The 18,186-nt window shown below is 37.3% G+C and overlaps 1 protein-coding gene across 2 annotated transcripts in view; it reads right to left on the bottom strand.

Annotated features, from left to right (window-relative positions):
* The window catches only part of Tmep (Transmembrane endosomal protein), a 209,773-nt gene that overhangs the window by 46,663 nt on the left and 144,924 nt on the right, over nt 1-18,186 (bottom strand). For both annotated transcript variants that reach the window (XM_067147831.2, XM_067147832.2), the window contains one exon: nt 2,799-2,968. In XM_067147831.2, coding sequence (XP_067003932.1) covers nt 2,799-2,968 — 170 coding nt within the window. The remainder of the gene's footprint in view (nt 1-2,798; nt 2,969-18,186) is intronic.

Genomic DNA, 18,186 nt, shown 5'->3' with positions numbered 1-18,186 from the left:
TAATTTAATAGGCCAATCTAGTTATGAGTAAATCTTATTGGAATAATTAGAGTGTGTTTATTGTGTCATCAAGGTTGGAAGTTTTCCTTGTAAATCAATATTTCATATAATGTGAATGAGTCTTCATGAAAGAAATATTTTTTAGACAGTGTTGGTATAGATGGTAGAGTACACATGTATTTGGAATTGAAATAGTTTTCTTTGGCAATTATGAGCTTGTATATTTGAATGAAAGATTTTGAAAGACATGATGCTGATTCGGAGTGATATGATATGGTTCAATGTTAGGATCGTCAAAGTAATTTATAATGATATTGTGCGCCATGGTTATGTTGTGGGGAAATAAGCATTACTTGTGATGTAATGTTGTCTTCGAGAAATCTCAGGAATGTTGATATTGGAATATAGTAAAAGAAATGCTCATCATGTGAATGTTTAAGTGATACTGCAGAATAGACAAGCGATTAGGGTTTGATAATTATACCGTGAGGGTACTATTTTCCAAAGAATATTTTCGTAATGAACATGTGAATAGTCATCAATGATATTAATGCGAGATGTGATTATGGGGCGAATTTTATATGAATAGATACATAAAACATGAAAATCTTCTAAATAATGTTGTCCCAATAAGACGTACGAGTTGCATTATGATTGGAAGCAAAGTTAGGGTCATACTACCCAACGCACAACCTAGTTATTTCCTGTGGAGTAGCAGTAGTGTTAGTGTATGTGCTTGTAGATATTGGTAGAATTTCAGCTATCCGGAGGAAAGCCTGTGGACGGATCCAGATATTATGTCTTGATAATTTCAAATCATGATTATGTATCATGGTAATATGTAAATTTGAATGTCTATTTTATTTAGGTGCAGCAGCTCAAGGACATCAGGATTATGTTGTTCTTTTATTTGACATGTCTTTCAATTAATTACCCGTGGTCAGCTGCAGAACTTAATATGAGTGTCCGTGATTGATTTTCTTTTAGGTTCCAAGGTGTTGCACGTATTTATGTAGTGAATACTCAAGTTGTCAATTAGAGTTTATTGATTTATGCGACGGTTAAAATAGATACGAGCAAATCCTTTATTTTTGTGGCGGATAAAATAGGTAATTGAAATAACTGAAACTAATTGTATGTGTAAGCCTGAAGCGATTTTCATGTTGGCAATAATAATTTATTTGCTTGTATTTAACATATCAGATCGGTTTGCCAACATTGTTTGAATCATAATAATATTGTAGTGCCATATGAGCGAGAGAATGATCCCACCCATGCTGCAAGATATTATTTTTTATTATTGTTAATTATATTTTATCAATGAATTGACATAATTAAAATGGAACATCCTTCCAATTGAAATCGATTTTCAGTATTTTCATTTATATATTAGGATTTATAGCAGCCTCAAATAGATATGATACAGATTCTAATGATGGTAATGTTAACGTGCTGATGATTGCCATGAACTGTAACCGGTGCCTAATTGAACCTTAACGCCCACGAATGGAACCTCACGTATCACCGTTGAGTAATGCCAAGGCACATCTTCAATATTTCTTCAAACCCCTGATTATACTTTTGATAAAATATGGTTACAGTTAACCTTCGAGCTTGAATGGTTAGAATACGTATTGCTTTGCTCTTTATTACTAAGGTAAAAAAAAACAACAGAAATTTCACCCTATTAATGCAAAATACAGATTATGAAAGTAATATTAGCTACACATTAACTAATTTTTCATTTTCATTATTTTACAAGGTATCATTTCTTCTTGCTGAGGTAAATTCTGTCCCTCATCAACATTTTAATTACAAAGCCTAGACCTAAACTTTGAAGATATATTTAAAAACATAACCATTTAGGGCTACTTGAAATTACACACACCAGTAGTATTGTCCAAATTAATCTACTTTACCATCAGAGTTTTCCATTTCACCTATTTCGTCTTCTCTTAGCCTTTCTGCGGCCCATTGTTTCACTTCTGTGAATTGCACCCTTGATTTGTGGAAAACATAACGAAAAGTGCTATCAAATTATTTCTAGTGACAGGACATGTTACTACATTAAATATTAAATCTTGTGCTTGAGCCGGGAGAAATTAGACCCTGGGATAGGAAAGGGCTAGGAACGGGAAGGAAGTGGCCATGGCCTTAATTAAGGTGTAGCCCCAGCATTTGCCTGGTGTGAAAATGGGAAACCATCCAAAACCATCTTCAGGGCTGCCGACAGTGGGGTTCGAACCCACTACCTCCCGAATACCGGCTACTGGCCGCACTTAAGCGGCTGCAGCTATCCAGCTCGGTAGTATTAACTTTTACAGCAATGGAGGGTGCATTAAACATGGTATCACAAATATTGTTTTTTATAGAAACACATTCCTCGACTGTCCAGCCATTTAAAATGCAGTCTTTCGAGAGCCTAACTTGATGCAGCAAAACCAACTGTCATGTTAGTCTGCAAACAGTCTACAGCAACAATTTCAAAAGAAATATGACAATATTTAAATAAACTTGAGTTACACATATTACATTCCTGAGCTAGTTTTCATCATGCATATAATATTAGAGTTCATTTCTGATAGGCCAAATTATTAATTAATACAATTTATCTAACAGCTTAACCAATAAGCTGGGCTTCTGAACAATTTTTATAATATACCAGCAGGTTGTTAATCTTGTTAAACAATAATTATGACATTTAGCAACTCTGGGACTGTACCTATAATTTTACTTTGGATTTAGGATCATTTTTGTTCTTGGTCAACTGATTAAGTAAAATAAGTTATTATTCTTACCTTGCCAGAATGAGAGGAAGATTACAGACTTAACGGTGCAAAACTTCAAGACAGGCTCAAATGGAGTTAACAAATCTTTGGTAGCAAAGTAGAATAAGAACAAGCCATAGAGCGCCAGACTAACAGAAATGTTGTATATTATAGTGACATAGATGTAACCTCCATCAGGGCTGGAACAATACAATATAGAATTCAATGTTTAACAAATATTCAAACTTATTCCCAGATATTCACAGATGAACTCATAAAGAACATAAAAAGAATAGTTTTCACATTGTCATACATGATGATGATGATGATGGTGATGATGATGATGATGCTTGTTGCATAAAGGGGCCTAACATCTAGGTCATCAGCCCCATACATGAAGAAAAAAGCATTTATACCTTATCTCAAATAACCTGGGAGTCAACAATAACAATGCCGACCATGTCAGCATTTAAACAATTACCTTAATTTACCTACATAAAAATCCAACCAAAGGCTAACTGCAGAAACAGTAACTAGTTTTCAGCCTTAGACAATTTATTTATTTATTTATTTATTTGGCTTCTTTTAAGTGACGAAGTTAGGGCACCTGGCCCTCTCTTATACTTAACCACATTTACAACATTTACAACATTTATCTGCAGATACATTATCTCAGAGTTGCATTTACTAACACACTCACATGCATAAGAGAATTGAAATAGTATATTGCACAATAAAAAATATGAAATAATATTGTGCAAAAAAAAGCACTCACAAAAAATCCCCCCCCTCTCTCTCTAGTCATCAAATAGCTTAATATGATAATAGCGGAAAGTCCAGCGAGAAACTGGCGACACCACTTCTGCGTGCCATCTAGCGGTTCGAAGATCTAACGACACTTGCCTAACTTAGCACACGAGGGCGAAACGCAGGCAACCAAGAATGAGTTAGCTGGAAAATTTATAATGTCCAATAACGGACCATTATATTGGTATTATAAATTTACTCATTCAGGACAAATATTTTAGGTTCCCTATGGGAATCAACATCTACATCACTTGCTACTGCTGTCAGCTGTATCAATCACAAGTATCAATCAATCACTACTGATCTGCATTTAGGGCAGTCGCCCAGGTGGCAGATTCCCTATCTGTTGTTTTCTAGCCTTTTCTTAAATGATTGCAAAGAAATTGGAAATTTATTGAACATCTCCCTTGGTAAGTTATTCCAATCCCTAAATCCCCTCCCTATAAACGAATATTTGCCCCAATTTGTCCTCTTGAATTCCAACTTTATCTTCATATTGTGATGTTTCCTACTTTTAAAGACACCATCCAAACTTATTCGTCTACTGATGTCCTCCCACGCCATCTCTCCACTGACAGCTCGGAACATATCACTTATTACAAGTGATGAAAATCATTTTTTTTCTGTATTGAAAGTTTTCGTAAAATATGTAGGAAAATATTTAAGATTTATTACCACCTATTCAATACAATTCCACTTAGTCGAGCAGCTCGTCTCCTTTATCCCAAGTCTTTCCAGCCCAAATTTTGCAACATTTTTGTAACGCTACTCTTTTGTCGGAAATTGACCAGAACAAATCGAGCTGCTTTTCTTTGGATATTTTCCAGTTCTTGAGTCAAGTAATCCTGGTAAGGGTCCCATACACTGGAACCATACTCTAGTTGGGGTCTCACCAGAGACAAATATGCTCTCTCCTTTACATCCTTACTACAACCCCTAATTACTCTCATAACCATGTGCAGAGATCTGTACCCTTTATTTACAATCATATTTATGTGATTACCCCAATGAAGATCTTTCCTTATATTAATACCTAGGTATTTACAATGATCCCCAAAGGGAACTTTCACCCCATTAATGCAGTAATTAAAACTGAGAGGATTTTCCCTATTTGTGAAACTCACAACCTGACTTTTATCCCCGTTTATCATCATACCATTGCCTACTGTCCATCTCACAACATTATCGAGGTCATTTTACAGTTGCTCACAATCTTGTAACTTATTTATTACTCTGTACAGAATAACATCATCTGCGAAAAGCCTTATCTCTGATTCCACTTCTTTACACATATCATTGATATATATATATATAAGAAAACATAAAGGTCCAATAATACTTGAGGAATTCCCCTCTTAATTTTTACAGGGACAGATAAAGCTTCACCTACTCTAATTCCCTGAGATCTATTTTCTAGAAACAGAGCCACCCATCCAGTCACTCTTTTTTCTAGTCCAATTGCACTCATTTTTGCCAGTAGTCTTCCATGATCTACCTTATCAAATGCCTTAGAAAAGTCAATTGCAATACAGTCCAATTGACCTCCTGAATCCAGGATATCTGCTATATCTTGCTGGAATCCTACAAGTAGGGCTTCAGTGTAATAACCTTTCCTAAACCCAAACTGCCTTCTATCAAACTAGTTATTAATTTTGCAAACATGTCTAATATAATCAGAAAGAATGCTTTCCCAAAGCTTACATACAATGCATGTCAAACTGATTGGCCTGTGATTTTCAGCTTTATGTTTATCACCCTTTCCGTTATATACAGGGGCTACTATAGCAACTCTCCATTCATTTGGCAAAGTTCCTTCATGCAAATAATAATCAAACAAGTACTTCAGATATGGTACTATATCCCAACCCACTGTCTATAGTATATCCCCCAAAACCTTATCAATTCCAGCTGCTTTTCTAGTTTTCAACTTTTGTAGTAATAATAATAATAATAATAATAATAATAATAATAATAATAATAATAATAACAACAACAACGTTATTTGTTTTACGTCCCACTAACTACTCTTTTACTGTTTTCGGAGACGCCGGGGTGCCGGAATTTAGTCCCGCAGGAGTTCTTTTACGTGCCAGTAAATCTACCGACACGAGGCTGACGTATTTGAGCACCTTCAAATACCACTGGACAGAGCCAGGTTCGAACCTGCCAAGTTGGGGTCAGAAGGCCAGCGCCTTAACCGTCTGAGCCACTCAACCCGGCTTCAACTTTTGTATCTTACTGTTAATGTCATTGGTGTCATAGGTAAATTTTAATACTTCTTTAGTATTAGTCACCTCCTCTATCTAGACATTATCCTTGTAACCAACAATCTTTATATACTGCTGACTGAATACTTCTGCCTTTTGAAGATCCTCGCATACACACTCCCCTTGTTCATTAATTATTCCTGGAATGTCCTTCTTGGAACCTGTTTCTGCCTTAAAGTACCTATACATAATCTTCTATTTTTCACTAAAATTAGTGTGGCCACCAATTATGCTTGCCATCATGTTATCCTTAGCTGACTTCTTTGCTAGATTCAATTGCCTAGCAAGTTCCTTCAATTTCTCCTTACTTCCACAGCCATTTCTCTAACTATTTCTTTCCAACTTGCACCTCCTTCTTAGTCTCTTTACTTCCCTGTTATAATATAGTGGATCTTTACCATTCCTTACCAACTTTAAAGGTACAAACCTATTTTCACATTCCTCAACAACTGCTTTAAACCCATCCCAGCGTCTGTTTACATTTTTATTTACCGTTTTCCACCGATCATAGTTACTCAAGAAAACCTCATGCCTGTTTTATCAGCCATATGGTACTGCCTAACAGTCCTACTTTTAAGACCTTCCTTTCTTTCACATTTATTTTTAATTACCACAAAAACAGCTTCGTGATCACTAATACCATCTATTACTTCGGTTTCTCTATAGAGCTCATCTGGTTTTACCAGCACCACATCCAGAATATTCTTCCCTCTAGTTGGTTCCAATCACTTTCTGAATCAGGTGCCCTTCCCATATTAACTTACTTGCCATCTGTTGGTCATGCTTCCTGTCATTCGCATTACCTTCCCAACTGACATTTGGTAAATTGAGATCACCCGCTACGATCACGTTCCTTTCCTTATCGTTTCCCACATAGTTGATTATCTTATCAAATAATTCTTAATCAGCATCTGCGCTACCCTTTTCTGGTCTGTACACTCCAAAGAAATCAAGTTATCTATTATCTTTAGAAATGAGCCTTACCCCTAGAATTTCGTGCTTATCATCTTTAACTTTTTCGTAGCTTACAAATTCTTCTTTCACGAGAATGAATACTCCCCCTCCTACCATTCCTATCCCATCTCTACGATACACCCTCCAGTTCCGTGAGAAAATTTCTGCATCCATTATATCATTTTTCAGCCAAAATTCAACTGTTATTACATTATCTGGTAAGTATATACTGTATCTATTAAATTACTTAATTCTATTCCTTTCTTTACAATACTTCTACAGTTGAGCACTAACAATTTTATGTCATCCCTACTTGATTTCCAGTTCCCTGTTCCCTTAACACCGCTCCCTAGCATACCCTGTTTCCATGAATATACCTCCCTATGACCCTTCCAAACAAATTTCCTGACTTATATGTACCACAGCGGTTTAAGTGAAGGCCATCTGAGTTCAGCTATGTATGGGTGTTTTAATTACAAAAGACAAAGTGATCGCAAGTCATTTAGCAGATTTCCTAAGAAGAAAGTGCTGCGAGTATAGGCCTACCTGTTAATGTTTACGTGCCTGTATTTTTTTCTATTTATGTGAATGTACTTTCTTTAAAACATTGCTATTATTAAACCCATGAAGATATAGATGAAATTATGAGGCATGTAACAAGTTTCCTCGTGCTGAGAATAGTGATGTATTGTCATCTTATGATAATGATTATAGCATGGGAAATTTGCACACAGAAATGCAGAAGTATGATAATTCTAAAATGATGTTTCCAAACATTTGTGGGGGAAAGTTAGGTGCTTATCATCATCATCATCATCATTTCTTCGTTCCAGCAAGTCGGGTGCGGTTGTGTACGAGACTCCTCCAGTTTGTTCTATCCATCCGCAGATGCTGCTCACATAAGTGACACCAGTTCACATCTCTAATTTCAAGGTCCTTCATTATCTGTTTTTCCCAAACATCACGAGGTCTTCCTCTTGGTCTCTTCCCAGGAACATTGTGTTCAAAGTATGTTAGAGGAGTCCTGTGAGGGCTCATTCTTTTCATGTGACCATACAATTGCAATCTCTTCACTTCTCGAGTCTCCAGCAAGTTTTTTTCCAATCCAAGCTCTTGTCGGAATTCCACATTCCTTATTTTATCCATTTTTGTTTTTTATAGACAAGAATGGAGGAACTTCATTTCGGTTGCCTGAAGACGACTCTTTGTTGGTCCAGTAAGTGTTGCTACTTCCAGGCCATACACCAATATAGGTACTAGATATATTTTGTACAAGCTGATCTTGGAAGCTAACGGAATTGTTTCGTCCCAAAGTATTTGACGTACAGTGTGATAAAATTTGGAAGCTTTCTGTATTCTGTTACTAATCTCTTGATGTATGGTATTGTCTGATGACAGAACACTACCTAAATACTGGAAGTTGTCTACAATATCCATCTCCTCATCTCCAATTCTTAGATGAACAGTTGGAGGGTTTCTACTCATCTTCATTTTGCTGATTTTGAGACCTAAGGTTGTAAAAGCTTCATGCCAGAGATCTAGTCTAGTTTGTACTTCAGTTTCTGTCTCACCCCATACCATTACATCAGCAAAAACCATGGCATTAGTTCTCGGATCCTTTCTCTTAACTGCTTTTAAAACCTCATCCATTATGATTATAAAGAGAAGTGGCAAAAGACAAGTTCCTTGCTGGACTCCACTCTTCGTTTCAAACCAACCTGATCTTCCATCCTGGATCTGGACACAACACTTGGTTTCATCATATAATCGTTGTACTCGCGCTATTATATCATCGGACACTTTCTTATGTCTCAAACTTTCCCATACATGCCTGCGTGATACATGGTCATATGCTTTCTCGATGTCCAGAAAAACAGTTATAAGTGTTTTACCCTTCTCCCAATACTTCTCACAGAGCATTCTGGTGGCAAAAATGAGGCCTATAGTTTATCTATGAGGTCTAAATCCATGTTGTTCCTCCTCAAGTGTAGGTTCAACATATTTTCTAATCCTGCTCTCAAGGATGGATTCGTAGATTTTGAGGCCATGTGACAGCAGAGTTATACCTCTGTAGTTGGTACATATCTTTCCATCACCATTTTTCAACAATGGGATGATGACTCCTTGCTTCCAGTCATTGGGTATTACATTCTCTTTCCAGATTGTATTTAGTACCCTGTACATCCACTGTTGTCCTACCTCTCCTAGTGCACTGATCATCTCAACACTTAATTCATCTGATCCAGTTGATGTGTTGTTTTTCAGGTTAGATACTGCTGTCTCTACTTCCAACCATGTCAGACTAGTGGTATTTGTGCTGCCAAAATCATAAGATTCATCGTCTAATGGAGTGACATTTTCATAACAAGTTCAGCAAAGTTTCAAAGTGGCTTTGGAACTCCTGTAATATTTTGGTCTTATCCCTGGTCACCTCACCATTAGGAAGTTGTACAGATTGGATAGATTCATTTTGAGTTGTTCTACTCTTAACAATACAGTATAACAGTTTTTCAATTTCCATCCTGCATTATTTTGGTAGCCAGATCTTCCTTGCATTTCTGCTTTTCAGCTACAACCAACTGTTTGACCTGTAATTATTTCTTTCTGTAAAGTGACAGCTTCTCCTCTATTTCATGTTGATCTCCCCATGTTCTTGCTTGATATAAGGATCTTCTTGCATGATTTCTGTCGTTGATAGCCTTTTTAATATCATTCCACCAGGCAGTTTCTTTAGGTTTTCTTATTTGACTCTGTCGTCCACATACTTTTTCTGCTGTACCAACCACAACCTTCTTTAGAGTATCCCATTCTTCATCTACCAATTTCCTTTCTTCTCTCGGCAGCAACCTGCGGATACCTTCCCTGAATTCTTCCTTTACACTTGGCTCGGTTAGTCGCCAAGTTTTTATTTTTGGGACTCTTTTGTTACAGACTTTGGGAGGTCTTTCCTCTGCAATAGCTGCAACCAACAGTCTATGGTCTCCACCAAGGTCTTCACTTGGAATGACCTTAACATCATTGACACTTTTCCATATATTTTGATCTATCAGAATATAATCTATTACTGTACCTATTTTATCATCCCAGCTATATCTTGTGATTTTATGGGAGTCCCTTTTCTTGAATGAAGTGTTACTCACTATCAGGTTGTTTCTCTTGCATAGATCTAGCATACATTCTCCCTCTTCATTTCTGTTTCCCATTCCATGAGGGCCCATTATGGATTCATATCCTGTTCGTTGGGAGCCAAGTTGTGAATTAAAATCACCCATTACAATTAGATTGTCATACTCAGTGTGTTCTTCCAAGTTATTACGGAAGTTGGCCTTTTCCCCTTTTGAGCATCCTACCTGTGGAGCATAGACTTGGATCACATTGTACTTTTTCCCTCCTAAGTTCACAGAGAACTTAATTATCCTTTCACTAACAAACTGAACTTCACCACAAGCATCTATGTCTTTATGTATTAAAAATCCTACTCCATTCTTAGACTCTACTTCATTTCCAGACCAGTAGAGACTATAGTCCAATCTGATATTCATTTTCCCAGTTTTCTTCCACTTTGTTTCACTCAGGCCCATGATCAGAAGTTTCCTGCTTTCCATGAGGTCAACCAGCTCTTCAGTTTTGTTTGTCAATGTCAGGATATTTAATGTTCCCATTCTGATACTTTGTCTTCGTTTGGTTTGGGTAGCTGGTGTAACATCGGGCTGTAAACTGTCATTCGCACCAAACTGATGTAGTCGTCGTGAATTCCTACATCCGAGGCTCGTATTATTCTTGAAAGCAACTTCTTCAGTAATCCCTCTGTTGACCTGCTGAGCTTAACACAGACGGAGATTTTCTTTCAGGGTTTTCTCCCTTAGCCTTTGGTGTCCAGTCACCTCAATATTTTTATTTGGTTTTATTCTTTTTTTAATGATTCAAATTCTTGTAAGATTCATATATCCACTTTGCAATGTTGAAATTAAGTCCTACACTGTATTCCTAAGACTTCAATTACATTGCTTTCCACTGTTCAGCTGAAAAAACAAATGCCTAAAAGACCTTGCCTAGCAACAAGTATACATAACTGCATATCACAAGTTCAATTTCATAACTAGTTATCCTTCAAATTTTTATCTTAGAACAGGTCCTTTAACTCATTACTGACCTTTAACACAACGTCTTCATACGTCTTCATATGTGAATGCAAACTAGATTAGATCTCTGGCATGAAGCTTTTCGAACCTTAGGTCTCAAAATCAGGAAAACGAAGACAGTTGGCTTGGTGATGAGTAGAAAAATCAGGTTGGTTTGAAATGCAGAGTGGAGTCCAACAAGGAAGTTGTCTTGCACCACTTCTCTTTATAATCATAATGGATGAAGTTTTAAAAGCGGTTAAGGGATAGGATCCAACAATTAAGAATAATACGAGCCTCGGATGTAGGAATTCACAACGACGACGACATCAGTTTGGTGCGAATGACAGTTTACAGCCCGATGTTACACCAGCTACCCAAACCAAACGAAGACAAAATATCAGAGTGGGAACATTAAATATCCTGACATTGACAAACAAAACTGAAGAGCTGGTTGACCTCATGGAAAGCAGGAAACTTCTGATCATGGGCCTGAGTGAAACAAAGTGGAAGAAAACTGGGAAAATGAATATCGGATTGGACTATAGTCTCTACTGGTCTGGAAATGAAGTAGAGTCTAAGAATGGAGTAGGATTTTTAATACATAAAGACATAGATGCTTGTGGTGAAGTTCAGTTTGTTAGTGAAAGGATAATTAAGTTCTCTGTGAACTTAGGAGGGAAAAAGTACAATGTGATCCAAGTCTATGCTCCACAGGTAGGATGCTCAAAAGGGGAAAAGGCCAACTTCCGTAATAACTTGGAAGAACACACTGAGTATGACAATCTAATTGTAATGGGTGATTTTAATTCACAACTTGGCTCCCAACGAACAGGATATGAATCCATAATGGGCCCTCATGGAATGGGAAACAGAAATGAAGAGGGAGAATGTATGCTAGATCTATGCAAGAGAAACAACCTGATAGTGAGTAACACTTCATTCAAGAAAAGGGACTCCCATAAAATCACAAGATATAGCTGGGATGATAAAATAGGTACAGTAATAGATTATATTCTGATAGATCAAAATATATGGAAAAGTGTCAATGATGTTAAGGTCATTCCAAGTGAAGACCTTGGTGGAGACCATAGACTGTTGGTTGCAGCTATTGCAGAGGAAAGACCTCCCAAAGTCTGTAACAAAAGAGTCCCAAAAATAAAAACTTGGCGACTAACCGAGCCAAGTGTAAAGGAAGAATTCAGGGAAGGTATCCGCAGGTTACTGCCGAGAGAAGAACTGAAATTGGTAGATGAAGAATGGGATACTCTAAAGAAGGTTGTGGTTGGTACAGCAGAAAAAGTATGTGGACGACAGAGTCAAATAAGAAAACCTAAAGAAACTGCCTGGTGGAATGATGATATTAAAAAGGCTATCAACAACAGAAATCATGCAAGAAGATCCTTATATCAAGCAAGAACATGGGGAGATCAACATGAAATAGAGGAGAAGTTGTCACTTCACAGAAAAAAAAAAATTACAGGTCAAACGGTTGTAGCTGAAAAGCAGAAATGCAAGGAAGATCTGGCTACCAGGATGGAAATACAAAACTGTTATACAGTATTGTTAAGAATAGAACAACTCAAAATGAATCTATCCAATCTGTACAACTTCCTAATGGTGAGGTGACTAGGGATAAGACCAAAATATTACAGGAGTTCCAAAGGCACTTTGAAACTTTGCTGAACTGTTATGAAAATGTCACTCCATTAGACGACGAATCTTATGATTCTGGCAGCACAAATTCCACTAGTCTGACATGGTTGGAAGTAGAGACAGCAAAAGAAATCATGGTGTGTTTTTTGAAGACATTAACAATACTGATTTCTTTTTGTACTAATAATAGAAACCTTGAATTATTACATAACTCCAACTCCTTAAATAAAACCAGTGTCTTTTCTAAGTCAGGCGTATACAATTTTAAATGCAACAACTGCAAGTCTTCTTACTTAGGTCAAACTGGTCATAACTTCAAAATTAGATACTATGAACACGTTAATGCAATAAAATACAACAGATTTTCGGCAGTGGGGCAACATATACATGACACAAAACATATTTTCACTACAATAGACCAGGATACTGAAATTCTCAGCACTCTTTATAAAGGCCCTCTCCTAGACATCACTGAAAATGATTTTATACACCTTGACCAGTTTTTTAATACAAACCTTAACCTGAATGTTATTTCTGAGAAGCCTAATGCCCTTCTCGATTTTCTCATCTCCATTTTAACTAACCTCAAGTCTACAAGTAAGCAATCGATCTTTCACAATTTACACAATACCCTCTCATGCTACTTGCCCCTTCCACAATGCCCCCATGATCCTCCTTAGATATTCCTCCCACCCTTTGTTTCCTTTCCCTCCCACCCTCTAATAAGCGCTCATTATTCCCCACCCTTTTCTCTATGGTCTCCCATACATTTATCAATCATCACAGCAAGCTGCTCAAGTTGAGCCTCATATTGTAATTCTTTTAAATTTTCTTCCTATTTTAAAATATTTTTATTTGGCTTTATTCTTTTCTAATGATTCAAATTCTTTTTAGATTTATATATCTGCTTTGAATTGTTGACGTTAAGTACTACACTGTATTCCTAAGACTTCTATTACATTGCTTTCCACTCTTTGGCTGAATAAACAAATGCCTACAAGACCTTGCCTAGCAACAAGTATACATAACTGCATATCACAAGTTCAATTTCATAACGAGTTATCCTTCAAATTTTCATCTTAGAACAAGTCCTTTAACTCGTTACTGACCTTTAATACAACGTCTTCATATTTGAATGCAGCACAACAAGATTGTACAAGACCTGCTTATGAACTTCAACTGGAACTGTTTTGGCACAAAATAGTGTTGATGTTTTTACTCTTTGGACTGTGATCATTGTGTTATGAACATCAACTGGAATTGCTTCAACACGAAATAGTGTTAATTATTTTATGTACTCTTTTTGACTGTGATCATTGTATTATGTGTTTTTAGAATGTTATGATTGAATTTTTTGCTCTGCTTTGCTAACTGGCAGATGATGACACTTCAAATGTGTTGAAACCGGTCCCAGATGAACAGGTTGTAACTTCTATTTGGTTCAACTTAAGGTGGATACTTCCTTCTATTTAATATTGTATAGAACCAATGATTCAATACAGAAAAATCTTGCCAGTAAAATTACCAAGTTGTGAAAAAGATATTGCATGTGTGATTTGCTCTTGGAGATTGTAGGCCCTAGTCATAACATGACAATCGAATGTTTTAATTTGATAATACATATGTTTTATTCTTATACTGTTTCTTTCAGATCAACATCCATCATTTTCCTTCCCTATATTATGTTACAAGAACTACGCAAACGGCTTAAAATCTGTATTTCGTTGAGATCAAAGTCGAAATGTGTAGTATTTTAATAGCACATTGTGTCAGTGTTATCTTTGAGCCACTAGATGGCCGCACTATGCGCTGTCACCCCTGCTCTACGTGTTAAGTGAGGAGAGTTTCCACTATTATCATATTAAGCTATTTGTCATGGTCGCCATTCACACACTGAGCTGTGCAGCGCACACGTCAGTCACCACGATCTTAGGTAACAAATCACTGTCGCTGACACTGAATGGTAGAGAATTCCAAAGTCTAGAACAGGTCATACGTAGATGAATGGTGAAGAAGAATAGCAATGGTAGTGCCAGTATGAGTGTTGCAGTAATGAAAGGAGAGTGAAATTTAGAGGAATGTACTGAGGTGAGTTGCTATGTATAGTTCATTCCATGTTAAGAAAACATATTGCTCTTATGACAACAGGGTTGCCATATCGAATGGCTCTCTTCAACACCATCAGGGGAAAACAGTCGCACATGAATTTGTGAAATTCAGTATTTATGTTCAAGATAAAAACCAGAAGAAACTAAGCTACAAATTATTTTTAAGGACTAACAGGGACGGGGCAGTTACAGGGGCTGTTGGTGCACAGATCTTTTACGAATAACATGTGGGCTGCGTGTGGCAAAAATTAATGCATTCTGAGAATTCATGTAACCAGTCCAATGGAACCAGGCCTCATCTGTGAACTACGTGATGGTCAGAATTCCCAGTAGCTGTACAGTAAAATTCAAGAACTATATGCAGCAAATGGAGTTTGGTTTTTTTTTTTTTCCATCCAGCTCCTGCAACTTATGAATGGTAGTCATCTTGTATGGCCACAGTTTCTTTACCTTGATCGCTTAAACTGATATTAGAAAGAATGACTGAAGGGAAGAAGTACCGAGAAAGACCCCATATCCAGTATATTCAGTAGATAATGGGAGGCGTTAAATGTGGCAGCTATGCGGAACTCAAGAGGACGGAAAATAGGGTCAACTGGAAGCTGCCACAAAGCAATCTACAGATTGAACACTTAAGGAAGAGGATCGCTCTCTGACGTACGGAATACAAATACCCCGCCTCCTGAGACAAGCAACGTAATGATTTGTTAGGAGACCAAAACAAACGAGTCTGACCATCATCTCTCATGTCTGCCAAATCACTGTGCGATGCTTGGCAGAAAAAAGAACCCCTTTTGAGAGGCTACGATGGACGTGTAAGCCAAAAATTATTCACAATGAGCTGCCCTGCTGCACTCCTCTCTTTGTTTCACACCAGTCCAAAAAATCACATCCTACTTGAATACAGCTTCTATTCCCACTATACAACATTTTCACTTTGTCTACGAGGCTGTCTCGCACTTGAAGTTCTTTCATGCATTGCCAAATTCTTTCCCTTGGTACACTATCGTATGCTTTCTCAATGTCCAAAAATATTAGAAATAAAGGCTTATTCTTCTCCCAGTATTTTTCCATTAGCATCCTAATTGCAAATATAAGGTCTGAAGTTGACCTTCCTGGTCTCAAACCATACTGCTCTTCTTCCAAAATTGGTTCAACAATATCTGATTCTGGTCTCTATTATTTTTTCCAATATTTTCAGGACATGAGACAGTAGTGTGATACCACGGTAATTAGTACATTTTCGTCGGCTTCCTTTCCTGAACAGAGGTACAATGATGCCCATCTTCCAGTCCTCAGGAATAGCATTTTCCTCCCATATCTTGTTGAGCAATCTGTAGAGCCATTGAATTCCTGCTGCTTTCAGCATATCTGCACTTAGTTCATCTGTGCCCACTGCCTTTCCTTTCTTCATGCTCGTGAGCGCATTTTCAACCTCAAGCCATGTAACTGGTGGTTCAGTTGTGGTTCCTCGACTTGGCTCTCCTCTATCCGTTGTTATGTTTTCTGTATCTCCATTCAGCAGCTTTTCGAAATAGGTCTTGAGTTCTTGTTTAATTTCTCCCTCTTCTTGTGCCAGAGTTCCATCACCACGTTCTATTGCTTTTATGGTCTCTTGATCCCTTCGCTTGTTTTTCAGTACTCTGTATAGCAATTTCATATTTCCTCTACTGTCCTCTTCCAGTTTGTCTGCAAACTCATTCCATTTCTTTTCTTTTTCTTCCCTTACAATGTTCTTTACAGCAAGTTTCTTGTTCCTGTATACTCCTTGAAGTCTTTGTATTTCTTGTTCATTTCGTTCTTGTTCCTGTTTTTGTTTTTCCTGGTCCAGTGCCTTCTTTATTTGGTTTCTTTCTTTCACTGCTGTTTTCACTCTATCATTCCACCATGGTGTCTCCTTTTTTCTTTTGATAGAACTTGTAACTCCACATAGGTTTTTGGCTTCTCCCACAAAGGTGTCTTTGAAGGCCTTCCATTCTTCATTAACGCTGGTTACTTCACACTTCGGCAAACTCTGTTGAATCCTTAGTTTGTATTCTTCCTTTATTTGGACTTCTTGCAACTTCCAAGTTTTAACCCTTGGTTTTTTCGTAATAAGTTTCTGCGTTTCATTTGCCTTATGTTTGAAGTCTACTACCAACAATCTGTGGTCACTGTCCATGCTTTCACTAGGGATGACCTTTACATCAGTGATGTACCTGCCACCATCTTTATTTGTGATTACGTAGTCAATCAATGTTCTATACTGGCCATCCCAACTGTACCTTGTTATTCTGTGACTGTCTCTTTTATTGAAGAATGTATTTTTAATTATAAGATCATTTCTTCTGCACAGATCTAATAGTTGTTCTCCTTCTGGGTTCCTTTGTCCAAATCCATGTGGACCAATGATGTTCTCGTACCCAAGTCTGTCTACCCCAACTTGCGCATTTAGATCTCCAATAATAATAACATTTTCCTCATTAACTGTATCTTCCAGGTCTTGCCGAAATTTCTCTTTGTCTTCCTCACTGCAGCCTGTCTGTGGGGCATACACTTGTATGATGGTGTACTTAGTGTTCTCCAGTTTCATGAACATTTTAATGATTCTATCACTTCTGCAGATAACTTCAGCTGTAGCATCAGTCCTTTCGTTAATTAAGAATCCAACACCATTTTTCGCTACCTTCTCCTGTCCACTCCAGTATAATTTATAACCTCCACGAAGTGTCTTACTTCCAATTCCTCTCCATTTGGTCTCACTTAATCCCAATATTGATATTTTTCTTCTATCCATCATGTCTAGGAGTTCTTCTAACTTTCCAGTTAATGATAGAATGTTCATAGTTCCAATTCGGTATTTGGGTCTCTTTTTTATTTGGGGTTTCCTTTCAGAACATTGTATATCATCAGCCTTACAGTCAGAGTACCGAGGGAAAAGATGTTCGCCATACTGGGGGACTATGGAATTAAAGGTAGATTATTAAAAGCAATCAAAGGCATTTATGTTGACAATTGGGCTTCAGTGAGAATTGATGGTGGAATGAGTTCTTGGTTCAGGGTACTTACAGGGGTTAGACAAGGCTGTAATCTTTCACCTTTGCTGTTCGTAGTTTACATGGATCATCTGCTGAAAGGTATAAAATGGCAGGGAGGGATTCAGTTAGTCTGGTCTATGCTGACGACTTGGTCTTAATGGCAGATTGTGCCGAAAGCCTGCAGTCTAATATCTAGGAACTTGAAAATAGGTGCAATGAGTATGGTATGAAAATTAGCCTCTCGAAGACTAAATTGATGTCAGTAGGTAAGAAATTCAACAGAATTGAATGTCAGATTGGTGATACAAAGCTAGAACAGGTCGATAACTTCAAGTATTTAGGTTGTGTGTTCTCCCAGGATGGTAATATAGTAAGTGAGATTGAATCAAGGTGTCGTAAAGCGAATGCAGTGAGCTTGCAGTTGCGATCTACAGTATTCTGTAAGAAGGAAGTCAGCTCCCAGACGAAACTATCTTTACATCGGTCTG

This window comes from Anabrus simplex, chromosome 5 (genome assembly GCF_040414725.1).
Source record: "Anabrus simplex isolate iqAnaSimp1 chromosome 5, ASM4041472v1, whole genome shotgun sequence".
Taxonomy (NCBI): Eukaryota; Metazoa; Arthropoda; class Insecta; order Orthoptera; family Tettigoniidae; genus Anabrus; species Anabrus simplex.
The sequence above is the reverse complement of the archived record's forward strand: the minus strand, read 5'-3'. Positions and strand labels throughout refer to the sequence as shown.